At 46.1% G+C, this 14,078-nt stretch overlaps 1 protein-coding gene across 1 annotated transcript in view; it reads right to left on the bottom strand.

Annotated features, from left to right (window-relative positions):
- LOC110336749 (HRAS-like suppressor 3) overlaps positions 1 to 13,758 on the bottom strand; it is a 31,158-nt gene extending 17,400 nt beyond the window's left edge. The window contains exons 1-2 of the mRNA XM_021219484.2: positions 13,652 to 13,758; positions 13,232 to 13,295 (exon numbers count right to left, since the gene is read on the bottom strand). Of these exons, the coding sequence (XP_021075143.1) occupies positions 13,232 to 13,246 (15 nt within the window). The 5' untranslated portion in view covers positions 13,247 to 13,295; positions 13,652 to 13,758. The remainder of the gene's footprint in view (positions 1 to 13,231; positions 13,296 to 13,651) is intronic.
- Positions 13,759 to 14,078: the final 320 nt, after the last annotated feature.

Genomic DNA, 14,078 nt, shown 5'->3' with positions numbered 1-14,078 from the left:
CCCTATACTGGGGCATAGAACCTTCACAGGACCTAGGGCCCCTCCTCCCATTGATGACCCAGTAGGCCATCCTCTGCTACATATGCAGCTAGAGCCATGAGTCCCACTGTGTGTTTTCTTTAATTGGTGGTTTAGTCCCAAGGAGCTCTGGGGGTACTGGTTAGTTCATACTGATGTTCCTCCTATGGGGCTGCAAACCCCTTCAGCTCCTTGGGTACTTTCTCTAGCTCCTTCATTGGGGACCCTGTGCTCCATCCATCGATGACTGTGAACATCCATTTTTATATTTGCCAGGCACTGGCAGAGCCTCTCAGGAGACAGCAATATCAGGCTGATAATAGCAAGTTCTTGGTGGATACAGAAAATGTGGTACATCTACACAATGGAGTACTACACAGCTATTTAAAACAATGACTTCATGAAATTCTTAGACAAATGGACGGATCTGGAGGATATCATCCTATGTGAGGTAATCCAGTCACAAAAGAATGTACATGATACGCACTCCCTGATAAGTGGATATTAGCTCAGAAGCTCAGAATCCTTCTTAGAAGGAGAAACAAAATACCCATGGAAGGAGTTACAGAGACAAAATTCGGAGCAGAGATTGAAGAAATGACCACCCAGAGACTGCTCCACTTGGGGATCCATCCCATAAACAAGCACCAAACCCAGACACTGTGTTAGCATTTTGCCTAAGCTCTATCCCATAGTTACCTGGAAACAGCCAGGTGTGCCTGACTCACTATGAAAAGCACTACTTGCCCCCTCCGCTCTCTCTTGCTCTTGCCTTCTTGCTCCCACCTCTACTTCTCTACTCTTTCTCTTTCTTTGCCTTTCTCTGTCTCTACTACCCTCTTAACTCCCCTCCTCACGCCCTGAATAAATACTATACTATACTATACCATACTATACTATACTATACTATGTGGCTGGTCTCTGAGGGGGAAGGGCTGGCTCAGCATGGGCCCACAAAGGTACCTCCTTCCCCCACACCTTACCACACAACCACCAAACATATTCCTCCTCTCCTTATCTTTTTTATAAAACACAACAATGTGTGCTTACAGTTCCAGCTCTGAGAGGAGAGGAGACAGGCGAATCTTGGGTTTGCTGTCTAAGCAGTTGAGCATAATTGGCAGCCCACTCCAGGCCAGAGAAATGCTGTCTCAAAAAAATTTTTTTTTGACACCAAAGAAACAATATCCAAAGTTATTATGAAGTTCTGTGGAGTTTTTAAAGGCACAAACCACAACTGTCTCAACACTAGGGATTTCTTTTGCTACATGAGGTTTTATCACGGTGTTACTGCTGTTGTTGCTGCTGCTGTTGTTTGAGTTGTTTGTTTGTTTGTTTGTTTGTTTGTTTAAGCAAGATTACAGAAGCAGAATGAGTTGACCGGTTAATATTTATGAATCAGGTGTCTCCAAGATCAGTTTCCTCTTATATTTAGCTGCTGATGGGTCATAGTCTAGACATCCTGTGGTTATCAGTCCTTATGTTAGGCATAAGGTCCTGCTAACTCTTAAATACTTCTTTTGCACACAGTAACTTAGTTTGAAACCCAGTTTCAAATGGAACTAGTTTTTAAACATTATATTATCTTCTGGCCTGGGAACTATACACACAAAAACACACAGACACACACACATACAATAATTTAAAATAAATAAATAAATAAATAAAGGGACTGAAAAGATGGCTCAACAGTTAAGAGTGCATACAGCTGTGGCAGGTGACCCAAATTTGGTCCCAAGCACCCACACCAGGATGCTCACATCACATACACACACAATTGAAAATAAAATGAATCAGGGGCTAGAGAGATGGCTCCGTGGTTACAAGCACTGACTGCTCTTCCAGAGGTCCTTAGTTCAATTACCAGCAACCACATGGTGGCTCACAACCATCTGTAATGGGAGCCGATGTATCTTGTTCTGCATTTTTGCTTGTCTCTTCTGATTCTTTATCATAAGCCTTCTATGTTCCTGAACTTGGGGCAACTGGACAGACAGACAGACAGACAGACAGACAGACAAGTTAACAAGACTAATAAACCTGACTCTCCTTTAAGTTGTGTTTTCAGGAGCTTTGACAAAATTTACCCTTCTATGACTAAGCAAGATTGTGAGTATCTTATCACCAAGAGTGGCCTCCAATTTTCCTGTGAGCTGGAGTGGCTTATATTCAGGCTTAAATGGCCCCCAAAGGGCACCTTTGACTCCCAGGTAGCCTGGGAAGTGGCCAACACCACCCTTGGTATTCCTGGCCACCAAGACCATATTGGGTATATTCTACCCTGGACAGAAGCAATGTTCAATTTGCCCCCATGGTTGAAGGTTTGTATGGTCCAGAATGGACGAGGTGGCCACATCCTGGTCATAGCAAGAAAGACTCCCCAGAGGTCCCGCCTGGGCTGGGAACCAAAGGCCCTCCAAAAATCCTGTCCTATAGGACTCTCAGAAGGGCCTTCTCCTTCTCCCATACCCTCCTCTTTACCCTGCACTATCCCCACCTCTCCAGAGCCCATTGCCTCCTCTTCCCTCTGCCTCCCCTCAGCCTCTCCTGCTTACCTCATTCAATTACTCTTCTGCCTCAGTCCCCAGTGGAGCCAGATTCAGTCCTTTCTCCTCTCCATAGCCATTAGGGAGGTCACAATGGATGGCTAGATTTGGTTTCCTCCCCCAGCCTGCCTGGGACTTCAGTTTCCTCCTTCCTCCAATCTGCAGCATCTGTTTCCTACCCCCAAAGCAGAAGCAACTCCAGACTCAACCTCCCCCTCCCTGGGTCAACCTGAAGCTTCTGTTCCCATTTGATCCCTGAAACAGAAGGACTCCAGTCCTGTCCTTCCTCTACACCAGGCCCCTGTATGTTCATTCCATGTACTACTGCAGATCTTTCCAACTGGGAACTAGAATCCCACTCTCAGCACAGACCCTAGTTCTCAGATTTCCCCAGTTGATTCTGTTTTCTTTAACTATCTCCCAACCTAGAATGACTGCCCACAAGTTCTCTATACTCTCTTCACAATGGAAGAGAGAGAAAAAAATCCTAGCAGAAGCAACTATGGTGCTGCCTGGATTAGACACTCTTGACAACTACCAGAGAATGACAGCAATTGACAAGGCTTTACCCAGGAGAGCATACTGGAACTATGGGGCAAGAAGGAGGCAGGAGATCACTCTGTGGCTACCACCAGACTTAACTGGAGGGTGTCAGATGGGCAGCTTACATCTGTACAAAGTAGCTGATGTAAAACAGGGCTCAGGTGAATTGCCTTCAGCTTTTCTTGAGCTCCTTCTGGAGGCATACTTATATACTCCTATACCATACACCCCTGTAGATCCAGAGGACCCAGCAAACTTCAAGGTGACTAACTTGGCCTTTGTAGCTCAGGTGACCACAGCTGAGTATAAGGAAATCCAAAAGATGGACAGATTTTCAGGGAAAAAGAGGTCAAAATTATTAGAAATATCCCAAAAAGTGTTTATCAAGAAAGACAAGGAAGACTCACTAATATAAATAAGTAAATCAGGCCACTGCAGCAGCACTGTGTGCTCCTGGCACTCTCAGCCCTGGACAAGCCACCTACAAGTAAAAGAAAAAGCCCCTACAAACAGACCAATGTGCTTCCTGCGACTGGAAACACGAATGTCCCCAGTGGAAACAGTAGTCCCTCAGCCAATTCCCATCCTGTCTCTGGAAAAACAGGGACATGGCTCCTTCAAATTAGGCCTCTAGAGCTGATGGTAACCTTCTCCATTGGAGTCCAACCTGTAAACTTCCTGATAGACATGGGAGCATTGTTCCATATTGCAGAAGACCCTGGAACCCCTAAATAAAAGAACAATGGAAGTACAGGGGGCTACAGGAGAAATTTAAAAATATAGTTGGATTACAAAACAGATTGTAGTTTTTATTCTTGCTCAGTGAGAACAAATTTCTGTTATAAAAGGACCACGGTGATCCCAGGAACCCAGCTGACAGCTGTTGCATCTGCTCAGGAAACATGGCTTGGATCAGCAGAGAGACCACTCAGATGCATGAACAGGGTTGCCTTTTCCAGAATGGGGCTCAGGAACCCCCTAGCCATCACAGTACCCTACGCAGCACAGATGGGAACAGTGACAAAGCTGACACTGTGTGCCCACAGGATTTCAGAACAAAGCATTTTTATTTCCCACAAAAGAGAGAGCTGCAGAGCAGCTGCTTCCCTTAGCAAGCAAGTTGAGGAATATCTGGCCTCTGAAATTCATGTTGAAAAACAACTCCAACTACCTCAGTGGTAGAAACAGATTAAATATATCCTATATATACGTGTAAATCAGATCTTTGAAGAGAACAACATGAACTTATGTGAATAAGCACAGAAATAAAAAAAAAATACTTTCAAAAAAGCAACCTGAAGCCAGAAATGGTGAATCTTTAATACCAGCACACAGGAGGCAGAGGCAGGAGGATCTCTATGAGTTTGAGGCCAATCTGGTCTACAGAGTAAGTTCCAGGACAGCCAGGGCTACATTTTTAATAAGCAAGTAGAGGTTAGCGGTGGTGGCACATGCCTTTAGTCCCAGCATTCTGGGAGGCAAAGGCAGGTGGATCTCTGTGTGTTCAAGGCCAGCCTGGTCTGCAGAGCAAGTCCAGGACAGCCAGGGCAACACAGAGAAACCCTGTCTCAAAAAAGAAAGGGGGTGGGGAGAATTGAAGCATTGGGGATGTAGCTCAGTTGGTAGGGCATCTGTCTAGCACGTACAAAGCCATCCCTCTGTACTGCATAAAACCAAGTGTGGTGGTACATGTCTATAATCCCAGCATCTGAGAGATAAAGCAGGGAGAGCAGGAGTTCAAGGTCATAGTCAGTACCTTGGAGGCCAGCTTGGGTTTCATGAGACCCAATCTCAAAAAATGCCTCTCTCACCAAAGAACCAAGTGGAGACATGATGGAGTCGGGGTGTAATTCAGCGGTAGGCACTTACAGAGCATGCCTAAGGTCCTGGGTTGGAGTGCCAGAATCACCATCTCCCCCTAAGAAGACTATTCTATTTCTGCTTATTGTACACTTTTACACACTTGTGATAACAATGAATTCTATATTATGCATGATCTGAGAAAAATACAACAAACTATGGGTTAGTCCCCGCAGTGATTGATAGAAATGTGGGAATTCTTATGCTTTATTATTTGATTCTTTGAACTTTTTTTAACTATAAATTACTTCAAAAATAAAAATTTTAAAGATCTGTGTGTATGAGACCACATATGTATTATGTATCTGTATCCGTGTGAGTGTTCATGTGTGTCTCTGTGAATGTTCATATGCACGTGTCTGTGTGTGTTCATGTATGTATGTGTTCATATGTATGTCTGTGTGTCTATGTGTGTATGTCTGTGTGTGTGTGTGTGTGTGTGTGTTCATGTGCATACAGAGCCCAGAGGTCACCATCAGATGTCTTCCTCACCTTATCTTTTGAGACAGGGCCTCTCACTGAACCTGGAGCTCACTTAGTCAGCTAGCTGCAGGCCCAGGAGCTCCAGGGCCTCTTCTTTCCCCACCTCCCCAGTGCAGAGACCGCAGGCTTGTACAGCAAGAGCTTTGCTAACTGTGCCGTCTCTCCAATCCCATTCTAAATAATAATAATAATAATAATAATAATAATAATAATAAGTGAGAAGAAAATGCTCACATATTGAATACTTGTTTTGTTTTTTTTTTTTAACTGAAAAATGTAGATACCATCTGTTACCAAGCCCTCATGAAACTCTCAATTGGGAGTATTCATTTTTTATTGATTTTCTAGCATTTAAAATTGTTTAAATAGCTGGACAATGGTAGCACACACCTCCCACCATTTGGGAGGCAGAGATAGGTGGATCTCTGAGTTCAAGGCCAGCCTGGTCTATAGAGCTAGTTCCAGGACAGCCAGAGATACACAAAGAAAGCCTACTCAAAAAAATATTTAAATATTTAAATAAACACATATCTATGTTTTCATTTTGGTTTTGTTTGAATACGAGGAAGATAAATGATATTCAATTTAGAATCAGAGGAAGGAAGACACCACCTTGAGATGTGACATTCTGGAAAGACGATTTAATGGCCAAAAACACTTGTCATGCAAACCTGATGAGTTTGCTCACCAGACCCCATTACAGAAGGAAAGAACCGATTCCCAAGGGTTGTCTGACTTCTATACGTGCGCCATAGCACACGGGCTCAGAGAGAGGTGGAAGATGGAGGATAAAATAAATTCAGAAAATAAATGTAACATTTTAAATAGTTTTTAAAAGAAAGCTGGTGTGGTGGCTCAGAGCACATGAGAGGGGGCCGTGGTAGGTTGTGGGGCCAAAGCTACCACAGCAGGAGGAGAAGAAGGCAGGTTATCACCTGTAGACAGCAGAAAGCTTTTGACTCGGATTTTGACTGACAGCAGCCAACATTGAGGTGTGGGCTGCATGAGAGGCTTGTTCTAGGGCAGATTTCTAAATGGGTGGGTACCCTGACTGCTACACTAGGAAGTGGCCATACACAGGGCACTGGAGGAAGCAGGAGAGGCATGGATGACCCAGGCAGGCTGCAACAGACAGTGAGAAGTGCAGGCTGGACCCACTGAAAGCAGCCAACTAGCTTTTCCAAAAGGTTATGGCATTTAAATAGTGTGGCCAGTGTAATAAAGAGTTACATTAGCAATGCCGTTCTCAAGATAAAAACTATCATCTCTAAACCAATACAAAGTAAAATGATTGGTTTGAACTATTTAGAAATGTAAAAGGCGGGGCTGGAGAGATGGCTCAGTGGCCGACTGCTCTTCCGAAGGTCCTGAGTTCAAATCCCAGCAACCACATGGTGGCTCACAACCATCCGTAATGAGATCTGACACCCTCTTCTGGTGCATCTGAAGACAGCTACAGTGTACTTACATATAATAATAAATAAATCTAAAAAAAATCTATAAAAAAAAGAAATGTAAAAGGCAGAAAAGGCTCCAGGGTCTCTGGAAATCATTAAATTGGAAATCATTTAAATTGTCAGAAGGGATTGTTTTAGTCAACAGTTCATTTATTCTTTTTTATGATTTACTCACATGTCTATTTACCCTCCTCCACTCAACCAACCACCAGCTTTCTATTCAGTAATTGCCTTTTAAATGTGCAAGGCACTTACATGCCTCAGCTCCCTGAAGGCTAGATTACAGGCCTGAACTACTATGCCTGGCTACTGATGGCTCTGTTTAACTCGAGCTGGATTTAATTTTCAAAAACAGCACAGTGATTATGCTTAGGGCTCCGTGTTCAAACCAAGGCTCAACTACTTACCACAGAGTCCTGAACAAATTTATTCAAATTGTCGCTAGGCCTCACTCTCTTCAGCCATAAAATGAGGACAGCTGTATATATGAACCTGATTCAAAGTTTGATTCTGAAGATTAAGTCAAATCTATGAAACACTGGGTGGAGGAGGAAATAGCTCAGTAGATAAAGTGTTTGCCACAAAAGCACAAAGGTCTGAGTTTGAGCTCAAGAACCCAGTTTTAAAAAAAAAAAGTCAGAGTGTTGTGGTATAGTGTGGTATGGCATGGTGGCAATACATGCCTTTGATCCTGTCACTCTAGAGACATAGGGTATCAGTGGATCTCTGAGTTCCAGGCCAGCCAGAGCTACACAGAAAAGCAAAGCAAACTGGAATGAGTAAAAGATGCGCCTGCTATGCAAATGAACCAGTTCACCTGAGTCTAGAGCCTATGCAAAAACCCAGAAGGCATGGCATACATCTCAGCCCAGCCTCTGTAGCAAGGAGGCAGAGAAGGAGAAGGTGCCAGAAGCCTATAGGCCAGCTACCCTGGAGTACTCTACATAATGGAGGAAACGAGAGCGCTTGCCTCAACAAGGCAGCAGGAGGGAAGCAGTTCCTAAAAGGCCTCTGATCTCCACTCGTGCACTGGGGCGCATGGCCAGCCGGAAATGCCTAACTGGGGGTCTCCAGACAAGCAAAAACCCCAGTCCCCTCCCGCATCTGAAAGAGACACAGGGAAAGGAGAGACGACGACTCAGTGGTTAAGAGCACTGGCCGCTCTTAGGAGGACGCGGGTCTGATTCCTAGCACCCACATGGCAGCTCACAACCATTTGTAACTCAAGTCCCAGGGAATCTGAACCTCTCTTCAGGTTTCTATGTGCACTGCCTGCACATATTACACAGAAATATATGCAGTCAGAACACCCACACAAATAAAATAAATAAATAAAAGATAAAATAAAAATGAAAGGGACAGCACCCAAAACTGTCCTCTTGCCTCTCAATCTCCCGAGGCACACTGCGTGAATGTGCATATGGGCACTGTTTTACAAACACAACCCACACCGAGGAAATGTTTAGCAGTCAGCAGCTTTATCACTACGGTGGCTGGGTGCTGTTAGTTTGCCTTATGCAGAAATAGCAAGGACACTGTGGTACTTGTGAAACCCAACCTGGGAGAATTCTTTTCCCTGTTCCGGTAAACCACATGCCCCAGTCAACATGAAAAATTCCTGAGCAGGGCTTTCACTTTTGATACTGAGCAAAAGGTCTGGAAACTTGTGAAAAACAAAAGAAGTCTGGATCTAGCCAAGAACAAGCCATCAGCGAGAAGCTGGAGAGTTTCCACGCCAGGGTTTTGAGAAAAGAAAATCCAAGGAGCTGGGGGCTTCCCCAGAAACACACCAGGCACCAGTGGAAACCTGGGAAAACTTCTGGAATCGATCTCTGGGAATTTTCTGATGAATCAGGACTGCTAATACCTATCCAAGTATGGTTTCTGTAAGAAATAATTGTGATAATGGCTGAGCACTGTAAAACCACTTAAACCTACAAGGAAAAATGCTAGCCTATGCTGTAGTCGATGTGGGTCCAGGGAAGGGGTGCAAAGAATAAGGAAGAGTCTGTCAGCCCTGACTTCCCAGCCTCTGGGTCAGAAGAAAGGTAGACAAGACCTGGCCTGACACATTAGTCTTCCTTATGTCCCTGCCCAGGCTGCCGAGGCAGTCAGAAAGGACAACTCAGCCTGCACCCATGTCAGAAGCACTGAAGCCCCAAGCATCCTGCAGGAAGAAGGAAATCTTGCCTCCCTGCCTAGGCTCACCAGCACCAAACCTCAGGCCTAGTCTCCTCCAGGGTAAGCCTGCCCCTGTGTGCATTCAGAACAGCCCCACCACCCCCCAACTCACACACCACCACCAAGCCTTACTGGGACATCCACAAGTTACCTGGAATCCTTATAACAGCATCCTTTTAGAGATGAGAAAAGAGTTCCAAGGTGGGAGTGAACCTACCCAAGACCTCAGAGGTGGTTCAACAGCCATGGCAGTATTCTACCACAGACCTGCCTGGATCTAAGTATCCAATGATAAAGCAGACAAAGGGGTATGACAATGTGAAAGAGATGGCCCAGTGGGTAAGAGCACTGACTGCTCTTCCGGAGGTCCTGAGTTCAAATCCCAGCAACCACATGGTAGCTCACAACCATCCTTAATGAGAACTGACTCCCTCTTCTGGTGTGTCTAAAGACAGCTACAGTATACTTACATATAATAATAAATAAAAATCTTGGGGCAGGAGCTAGCAGAGGTCCTGAGTTCAATTCCCAGCAACCACATGATGGCTCACAACCATCTGTACAGCTACAGAGTACTCATATACATAAAATAAATAAAAACAGTGAAAGAGCTTTATGTAGGGTCCACAGAGGAAGTCTGTCTGTCAGTCTCACTCTGCAAAGCCCCAGCTTCAGCTTTAGAGCTGACTCCCTTCTAAACTGAAACCAGCTTCAAGGTCTAGAACAGATAAGGTGAGTGAAAGAGAAGGACATTAAGGGGCTCCTCCCTCACATCCTGCAGAGCAAGCTGTTCCTGTTTCTATGGTCGCAGCCCAGCTGTTTCTGATTGGGTTTTGGATTTGATTTAGTTTCTCCTTGTTGGTGGTAGTTTGTTTTGTCTTGTCATTGTTGATAGTGCTGGTGGCAGTGGACTTCACTTATTTATTTTTGAGATGGGGGTCTCTTTGGAGCCCAGCCTAGCCTCCAACTCCGCATGCCGCCTCCCCAGCAGAATTACAAGGATCTGTTTGACCATGCCTAGCTCTACAGCACTCATAGACAGAATGACTGTCGTAAATAAATAAAAAGTGACCAGTTTCCACATTACTCTGACACCTAGACTGGGTAAGGAGTGGAGCAGCTCCACCAGCATCCAGCCTGGCACTTTGAGGGCCTCATCAGAGGCTGATGGCCCGGGGAGAGGGACACTCCTCCAGCCCCTCTCATCTTCAGGAGGGAAGCTGCAGCCTGCAGAACCAGAAGCATCTTCTGCTTCAGAAGCAGCCTCTTCTCTCCCCTTTCTTTGCACCCTAACCAGCTCCACAGATAGTCCCAGATGTCAAGTTCAGATCAAAAAGCAGTAAGGCCAGGTCCCTTTTTGTGAGCTCTCCATAGCCTCAGTAATAGTGTCAGACCTTGGGACCTCCCCTTGAGCTGGATCCCACTTTGGGCCTGTCGCTGGATCTTCTTTTCCTCAAGTTCTTCTCCATTTCTATCCCTGTAATCCTTTCAGACAGAAACAATAATGGGTCAGAGTTGTGACTATGGGATGGCAACCCCATCCCTCACTTGATGTTCTGTCTTCCTGCTGGAGGTGGGCTCTATAAGTTCCCTCTCCCTACTGTTATTCTATCTAAGGTCCCTCCCTTGGGGAAGGGATATGGGATGTGGAACAGTAGAAGGGTGGACGGGATGGGAGGGGTAAAATATGGAGTATAAAAAATAATTAATTAATTAAAAAGCAAAATAAAATAGGCAGAGTATAAAGATAAAAAAAAAAAAAAAAAAGCAGTAGCCTGGCTTGGTGGCACATGGGAGGCAGAGGCATGGGGATCACTTTGAGCTTGAGACCAGCTCGGTCTACATAGTAGATTCTATGGCAGCCAGGACTACATAGAGATGCTATCTCAAAAAATAAATAAAAATAAACAAACAAACAAACACAATAACAACGAAGACAGGAGGCAGCCTGTGCAGCCTGGAACTGAGGGCTGAGAGGCACCCTGGCCTGGCCGAACTGAGGGCTGAGAGGCACCCCGGCCAGGCCGATTTTATTTTTAGTTCTCACTTCCAGGAAACACACTCAAAGTTCAGCATTGCAGTGGGTGGAGGCGAAAGGACCAAACCTCCTATCCAGTTACAAAGTTGAGGGTAAAGAAAGATCTGAGCTGAACTTTTCCCACTGCTGCCTCCTCCTCTCAGAGCCCTGCCCAGTGGGCTGCTACTCGGGCCTCCCCCTACAGCCCTGCATTTTTAGTTTGGGGTAAGGCTTTGGGGTTTTTTTTGTTTTGTTTTGTCTTGTTTTTAACTTTTTTACTTTATGTGTGTGGGTGTTTTGACTGCATGTGTCTGCGGATCATGTATGTACAGCACCCTTGGATACCAGGAAAGGGGATCAGATCACTTGAGATGGGAGTTGCAGCCTGTTGTTAGCTGTGCTAGCATGTGTGTGCTGGGAACTAAGTCCACATCCTCTGGAAAAGCATCCAGTGCTCTTATCCACCGAGCCACCTCTTCAGCACAGCTTGTTTGTTTGTTTGGAGTTTGGAGTTTTCTGCAAAGCCTTGGTTATCCTGGAACTCATTCTGTAGACCAGGCTGGCCTCAAACTCAGAGATCCACCTGCCTCTGCCTCCCGAGTGCTGGGATTAAAGGCGTGCGCCACCACTACCTGGCAGCCCTGTTTTATTTTGTTTGAGATAAGGTCTTGCCACAGAGCCGAGGATAGCCTCCAGCTCTGCATCCCAAGTGACGGGGTTTCAGGCGTGTGCCACTGTGTGCCACCATGCCTTTATTCACAGCCCTGTAGATGAGATGACTGTACATACTGAGCTGAATGCAGGAGAAAGAATGAGTCTGAGAGGAGAGGATTCACCAGTGAGATTTCATAACTTCTATATAAGCCTGCAATTGGTGTCTATTTATTTCTTACTCTTTTAATTAAAAAATGTGGTGGCAGTGAGGTGGCTTATCAAGCAAAGGAGATTGTTTGCCAAGCCTGATGACCTGAGTTCAGATCCCAGAACCCGGATAGCTCTCTGGCCTCCACATGCCTGCCATGGCATATGCATGCCCCCCAACACACACACACACACACACACACATACATATGCACAAACATGCTTTTTAAATTGTCTACTACAAGAAAATTAAATCAAAGAACACACGGTTACACAGTCAAAACACACAACTGAGACAAACATGTATTTTTTATGAGTCAGCTCCTCACGGCTCAGCAGAGTTCAAGCTTTACATGCAAAAATATAAAATACAGCGCTAACATCTGTGCTCTTGGGTTTCCCTGGGTTCAAACCGAAAGCAAAACAACCTGGCCTCCCAGTACCAAAAGCAGAAAGTGCAGCCTGGAGCGACTGGGCTGCTCTGAGAACTGTTAGGTTTTAAGGGGTGTTTTCACTTGGGAGCAAAATAAACTTGAACTTGATTCTAATCCCACACCGGACACTCAGCTGGAACACAATCCCAAGTGAAGAAGACATTTGCCCGGTTCCGATCTCAAGACAAAAATGCCCGGGCTGGGATGTGGCTCAGTCGGTAGACTGCTTGTCTACCATGCAAGAGGGCTTCACAAAACTGGGTATGGGGCCTCACACCTATAATTCCAGCACTCAAGAGGTGGGGGCAGCGGAACCAGAAGTAAGAAACTGTCCTCGCCAAATAAGAACTTTGAGGCTAGTCTGGGCTACCTGAAGCCTTGTCTCAAAAACAAAAACAAAACAAAAATCAGAAAGAAAAGAGAAGGGGGTGGAGGAAAGAAATGAAGGAAAAGTCAGAGCTGAGTATTTGCTGGCAGCAGGGATGGCCATGGGTCAGCTGACAAGACAAAAATAAGCAGATTCAACTTCAGACATTCGACCCAGGAACCTGCCCAGGATCCTGGTTTGATAGGAAGACCCAACCCCCAACTTCCCCCCTCTACTGCCTTCTATTGAGCCTGTTTCAGGCAGGGTGGCAGCCAACCGCTGATGCACAACAGGTGGCAGCTGACCCACAGCTCATACCTGATCCCCAAGGGTTCAAAGTGTAGCTTCCTCACTACAAAGCTCCTCTCTTCAAAACAGCGAGTCAGACCCGGAGGAGACAAGAGTCACCATTAAAACACTACCTCCACCCCTGGCCCACCCTTGGCTTCTCACCCCGTACTTACTATGGGTGCTAGCATTTTCCAGGATGTGTGAGCTTCAACTTCAGCTTAGCAGCAGTGTGGATGCCTAAGACACAGAGGGGAGCAAAGCTCATTATGTCTCTAGCAAGACTCCAGCAGCAGGGTAGCTTTTAGCAGGGCCCTCCAGAAACTTCCACCAAACTCCTCCAACTTTCTCACTCTCCTCCGCTCTGCCCTGCGCTTGCCCTTGAATAGACAAATCCCTCGCTGTAGGGCAGAAGCAGTTCACGGGATCCTTGGTCGCCAACAGGGTTCCTGGCCAGGCATTCGCGCGCCCCTGGCTCCTTTTCCCCGCGTACGGCGGACGCCAGGCGGGTGGCAGCTACTCGCCTGACCTGTTTACTCCGCTCTCCGTCTCCCAGACAGCCCTCGGGGACCCGCAGAGGCACCCGGGCTTCTCACCTTTGCTTAGGTCCCAGAAAAAAAGCTCTCCAACCTCCTCGCGCCCCAAGTAGGCAAGTGGAGGCCAGCGCAATGGGGACTGGCTTAATGGCCGCAGAGTCCAGGTCGCGCCGGTCACCCCGCCCCTCCTCCTGTAACTGGCTAATGAGAGCGGCGCCAAGGGCCTGCCACTACTCAGTTGTCACTTAGATGACTCCCTCCCGCTGCGTTCCCGATCTCTCTGCTCATAGGCCCCAGATTCCCCAGCCCTTGACAGCCTATACACATCTCTCATGGAAGAACATGTTATGTCGAATTACATTTAATCTTTGTTAAGAGTGGTACATGCCTGAAATCCTAGCATTTGAAAAGCTGAAGCAGGAGGATTGCCATAAATTTAAAGTTAGCCTGAGCTACTGTTTGATATCTTCTCTCCAAAATAATAATA

Source organism: Mus pahari, chromosome 1 (assembly GCF_900095145.1).
Source record: "Mus pahari chromosome 1, PAHARI_EIJ_v1.1, whole genome shotgun sequence".
NCBI classification, from domain to species: domain Eukaryota; kingdom Metazoa; phylum Chordata; class Mammalia; order Rodentia; family Muridae; genus Mus; species Mus pahari.
This window is presented reverse-complemented; position numbering and strand designations above follow the sequence as displayed.